We start from the raw sequence: 6,004 nt of genomic DNA on the forward strand, positions 1-6,004 counted from the left end.
TAGTTTTGTCTTTTATATTTAAGTTTTTTAATTCACCTAGAATTTATCTTTCTGTGTGGTATGAATCAGGACACTAATTTCACTTATTATGCTTGGAAAAATATATACAGATATATGTACAAATACAAATACATATATTTTGTTTATATGTATATACACACACAAATATTTATATACCTTTGCTGGGTCTTTCCACTCTCTTCTATTAATCTATTTATTTATCTTTGTGCCCATATCACAATTTTAAATACTATAGTTGTATTCAGTAGAACATATCCTTCTACCTTTTTTTAGCCTCTAACTGTTCTAGCGTATAAGAATGCAATTGATATTTCTAATTAGCTTTTGGGAGTACCACTGTAAATGCTCTGTCTAGCAACACAAATGGAGCCAGAGATTACCAGAAATCTATGGACAGCCTCAAGATGAAGGATGGTGACTCACAAAAGAAGCAACTTGGAAGAAACAGACTATGCAGAAAGATGAAAATTTAGCAAGGACACAAATTATTAATGTATTGGAAATATGACATATCCATAAAACCAGAACAGATGCTACAAAAGGGGAATAAACAAAACAAGAACAAACTTTGGGGAGTTAAAAACATGACGGCAGAAATGAAAAACTATTTAAAAGGTTTGGATGATAAAGTTGAGAAAATCTCCAAAATAATAGACCCAATACAGAGATAGAAAATAGGAGTGGGGTGGGAGTATAGCTCAGTGGTAGAGCATGTGTTTGGCATCATGAGGGCCTGGGTTCAATCCCCAGCAATGAAATAAGTTGAGAAAATATCCTACAAGTGAAGACTATTACTTCTAATATGAAAGGGCCCACCACGTGCTAGATATCAAGGATGAAAATAAACCCACTCCAAGACACATTATATAAAATTTCAGAACACTAGAGATAAAGGATGATCTAAATGATTTGAGACAAAGAGAAAAAAAAAATCACAGAGGAAGAGGAATCTGAAACTTTAACAGCAACATTGGATTTAAAAGACAAGGGAGCACAATTTTTTAAATACTGAGGGAAAATTATTTCCAGTCTAGATTTGTACATCCAATTAAACTATGAATTAGATGTGGGGGTATAACAGGCATGTTTAGACATGAAAGAGGTCTGAAAGAGAGGTATCTACAAAAACTCATATGAAACATACTTAATGGTGAAAGACTGATGATTTCCCACTAAGATTAGGACAAAGTCAAGCTAGCTGCTCTCACCACTTCTATGCAACATTGAACTGGAAGTTCTAGCTAGGATAATAAGGCCAGAAAATGAAGTGAAAGACATGGAATGGAAAGGAAGAAGTAAAAATGTATTTACAGATAGCATGACTTTGTATGTAGAAAAAATCCTAAAGAATCAACAAAAAAATTACTAATAGTAAAAAGTGAGTATAGCAGTTTCAGGACACAAGATCATATACAAAAAAAAAAAAAAAAAAGATTTCTCTATATTGGCAACAACCTGAAAATGAAATTAAAGCATTTCATTCATAATATTATAATTAACAATAAAATATTTAAGAATAATTTTGGGAAAAAAGTGCAAGAGTTGACCATGGAAAACTACAAAAATTGCTTTTTCTAAATAAAAGAAGTATACCATGTTCATGGATCAGAACATTTAATATTGTTAAGAAAACAATTCCGCCCAAATTTATATATAGATTTAATGCAATTTCTATCAAATCTTAGGGGGTTTTGAATATAAAAATCGAGAAGTCGTTTCTCCTCAATGTGGGGCCCTGTTCTGGAAGGGAGGCCAGGTGAGTTAGTTTTAAAAGGTCATAGGAACCTGACTGCCATAGCCCATTCACACTATCTTCTATAGTGCTCTTGAAATCACCCACTGTTGGAGGAGTGAAATCCATGCCAGTTTCAGTTGTTCTGAAACTGACCTACAGAACTTTTCAGGGAATACCTCAGATACCATGTTTCTTTTCTCTGCTTTTCTCTGTTTTTCTGTTTCTTGCACAAACCCTAATATGGTATAGGTCTGATGGCTGTTATATTGCCCCAACCCCAAACCCTGTTCTACTGGGTTTGAAAGTATACTTTGTCACATAGTTTTAATAAAAATGTTTTTAATGAGTCTTAGGTTTTGCTATTTATTTGTTCTATCTTTTTATGTGGCAATCAAGAAAATCCAAAAACTAGGCTTTTATTGTTATTGCTATTCCCACCAAAATTACCTTTTTTTAATACAAAAAATTGTAAAACTTTATTTAGTATCCAGAAATGAAACTTATTGATAATATAATCTATCTATACACATAATAATTACATATATATGCATACATACTCAAATTTTCTATAAAGGAGAAATAAAAGGGAACTAACTTATAATAAAATAGTGTATTTGTCAATATGTAAATGTTCAGGCATAACTAGAATCCATAATGAAATATCCTGACCAATATAAACATGTCACATAGCCACCCAAATACCATGAAAATGTAACAGCTTTTTCTAAAATGGTGAATGGTTTCCAGGACCTCTTGGCCTCAAAATCAAATTGCCCACATGTTTCACTGTGAGTGAAGGTAAGTGGAGGCTACTTGATTTCTATCCTGTATCTATGTAATTAATTCTCAGATCCATGTAATCTTCCTCTTGGGGACACAGAGTCATGCAGTTGTCATTGATTTAGGGTATATATTATGTTCTGGAGGATGGTATCCCATCCTCTTGGGGTTTCATCTTGAAGCTGTGTCTTTAAGAGGTAACTGAACTCCTCTGTTGGAATGGTGGCCTCTAGGTAGGACAGTGTAAGACCAGTGGATCTTTTGGTCATGTGCCCACTGCTATACCTCCTTTACTGTAATGTGGATCCCTTAGTCTAAAATAATGTAATGTGGATCCCATGTCAAGTAGTCTATGTGTGCATTTGAGTGTGGGTGTATGGTAACGGTAAAAAGGCAGATCCTTTGGTGACTCATGGACATGATCTCCTTGAGTTGACCAGTGCCCTGGACAGAGATATGCCTTTGGCTCAGTCTAGTCTCTCCCCTTTTTGTGTCTCACCATCCCCCTTCCTGACATTAATCCTCTGCTCATATGGCAAAGCAGTAAGGGTAAGTGCTATCCTCTTGCATCCCCCACCTGAAGCCTTCTGGGGTTCTTCTTTGCGCAGGACCTTACCTGCTCGTCCCTCAGACACACTGCATCACTGTGCCTGTCTGTAGCCTTGGGATACAAGTGCTGTAGTGGAAAGAGCAGACAGATCCAGGTTCAAACCTAAGTTTCACTATGTGACCTTGGCAAGTTGCTTAACCTCCTTGCGCCTCAACTTCCTAACCTATATGATGGGAATAGTAATATTTGTCTTAAGAGTTGTGAGGAGGAGTAGCAGTGTTACCTGGTGACAGTGCCTGGCAGTGACATTTAATGGAAATTTTTTTTCTTTTCTTGATCCTTGATGGGGCCCACCTGCATCCAGGCTTACCCTTGGCCACGTGATTCCTGGGACGCCTCCGCGGGGCCAAGTTTCCCATTTACTCCGCGGTGCAGCTACTGCCTGCTTTCCGTGCCTCTGGAGTCACCTACACTCTCTATTATGGTAACAGAGATCAGGGTTGGGGGCACCCATGTGTGAGCAAATGTGTCTCAGAACAGTTTTGAATGAGCAAAGATGGAAATCCTGGGTGTACCCCTAACTTGCAGACAACCTACAGAAGTATACAGATGGGAACCTGACAGTGACTGGCCCCAAGGAGACAGCCTCCATCTTTGCCACCTACCTTGCTCCCTATCTGTCCCTGAGCAATGGCTTCTTGGATCAGGTAGATGTGAGGGGAGACCTGGGAAAGCCCTAAACTTTGCCCTATCCCTTGGGACCCCAGCCTATTGTTCAGGTTCTGGGTGGGATGTGGGGTTAGATTTATCTTTGCACACCTTCCCCAGTTAGCCAAAGTCAGATGACATGGGGTGGTGGCCTGGATTGTTTGGGTGAAATAGGGCAATAGGGCATCTGGCAGCTGATGGGAGCCCCTCTGCCACTGTCAACTCCAAGGTTCTGGGCACCAGGATGCTGATTGTGGGCATCTTGGCCATACTGGACACATGGAACAAGGGAGTGCCTGCGGTCTGGAGCTAGTGATAGTGGGGTTGCTGATCCTAGCCATCAGGCTATCCATGGGTGCCAACTGTGGGTTCCCAATCAACCCTGCACAGGACCTGGGCCCACAGCTTTTCACCTATGTGGCTGGCTGGGGCCCTGAAGTGTTCAGGTGGGAGATGGCCTCCCCTGGTGCTGTCCTTCCACTCACATTCCTCTGCTAAGGGCTCTGACCCCAGATCCCCAGCTCTCTCCTCTTAAATACTTCTCTTGGCCTCTTAGGACAGTGTCCCTCCTCTAAGCCCCAGTTCTCCCTTTCTTTCTTGTCCCCTCTCTCCCCCTCCACCCTGAAACAGTAAGATGTAAAGGTTATGTTCTTGGGCACATCACATTACCCCTTGGGGCATGAGTGACCGCATCAAAAATGCATATATTCAGATAATTTCCTAAGGCAAGAGGCTGGACCAAGCTCTTCTGGGGTGTCCTCCTGTCTGAGTACTATGCTTTAGTGTCAAGACACCCTCTTTCTGGTGTCCATCACCCTAGGAACTGCTTTAGGGAATTCTCATCACTGCCCCCAGTCCTTCCAAGGGAAGGCTAAAGGACTCACCCCTGATATCTCTGTTCTTCTCTTGCAGCACTGGTAATGGCTGGTGGTGGGTGCCTGCGGTGGCTGGGGGGCCACCCTTGGCACAATCACATACCAGCTGCTGGAGGCTCTGCACCATCCTGAGGACTCAGAGCCAGCTCAGAATCTAGACTGTGCCCAACCTGAAGCCTCAGACTGGGAAAGTCCTACCTCAGCTCAGATGTAGAAGTGTAAGTGGTGATTCTGACACGGCAGCCCTCACCTCCTGATGGGCATGAAGAGGGCCAGTGACCCATGCCTGGTGACAAGATATTTTTCCTCTTTATTAATACCCCAGGTCCTGGGCAGCTTCTCTGTTTACTCATCTAGACGTCGCTTCCTCCTAACTGAGGAGGATGCCTGGACAGGAAGAACTGATGAGGATCAGGTACAGGACCCAGGCTTTTCATCCTCTCCTCCCCCATGCAGGTTTTCGGACCCTGAGGACTTCCAGGAACGTAGTTCATCAAAGTAGCCACCAGAGGGTGCGCACCTTGGACACCAGATTGGGAAGGCTGCGGGAATCTGCAGGATGGTGGGGCCGACGGTCCAGTACGGAGCACAACCCTAGGGACTTCCTCCAAAGCTTGGTCCCCACTGCCTGACCCCTAGCTCTCGCAACTTAAGCGCCGCCCACCTTTACCCTCACCGGGGCGCCTCGTCTAGATTCAGCCACCCCCATATAGTAATTAGGGATGAGGAAACTGCCTCCACCAAGGGGGCGTGGCGGGGTGCGGTGTGGGCAGAAGAGAGGGCCAGCGATGCAACACAGCCATTCCAGCGCCTAGAGACTGGGAGAGCAAGGCGGAGAAACTGAGGCACGATACCTGGATATTCCGGGCTGTGTCATTCAAGGAGAGAGTGAGCTACAATGAGATGAGCCAGGGCGAGGAGAGAAGGCGAAGGAACTGAGAGCTCCGAGAGGAATGAGCACAGGGATAAGGGAAAGCCGGCGCTGAGGAAAATTCTTGTTGTTCACGGCTTCCCCAACTCTCACACACCTCCCCGAAGGAGATGCTCTTTTAGCAGAGAAGCAGCTTTCTCCTGTTTCCTTTCTTTCAGATAATATTAATAATAAAAATCTCAGCGCTATCTCTCCTCCCGACCTTTTTTTCCTTTCTTTTTTTCTTTTTTTGAAGCTGTATGAATCCAGGGCTGAGTGGGGCGGAGAACTCGGTCGGCATCGCACTGCTTTGCCTCCGAGCGGTTAAGACCCTCCCCCTGCCCCGCACAAAGATGGCGGCTCCCGCCTTCGCTTGCCCTCATCCCTCCCCAAAACCCCCTCCCGCCCCCCGCCCTCTCCCGCCA

General features: G+C 43.7%; 1 protein-coding gene across 1 annotated transcript; it reads left to right on the top strand.

Annotated features, from left to right (window-relative positions):
• The first annotated feature begins 3,316 nt into the window (after positions 1 to 3,316).
• On the top strand, positions 3,317 to 4,883 carry AQP10 (aquaporin 10). The gene is given in 7 exon segments (XM_064478136.1): positions 3,317 to 3,325; positions 3,498 to 3,570; positions 3,675 to 3,793; positions 4,024 to 4,090; positions 4,093 to 4,240; positions 4,707 to 4,741; positions 4,744 to 4,883. Coding segments are annotated over 7 exon segments (591 nt in total).
• Positions 4,884 to 6,004: the final 1,121 nt, after the last annotated feature.

This window comes from Camelus dromedarius, chromosome 23 (genome assembly GCF_036321535.1).
Source record: "Camelus dromedarius isolate mCamDro1 chromosome 23, mCamDro1.pat, whole genome shotgun sequence".
NCBI classification, from domain to species: Eukaryota; Metazoa; Chordata; class Mammalia; order Artiodactyla; family Camelidae; genus Camelus; species Camelus dromedarius.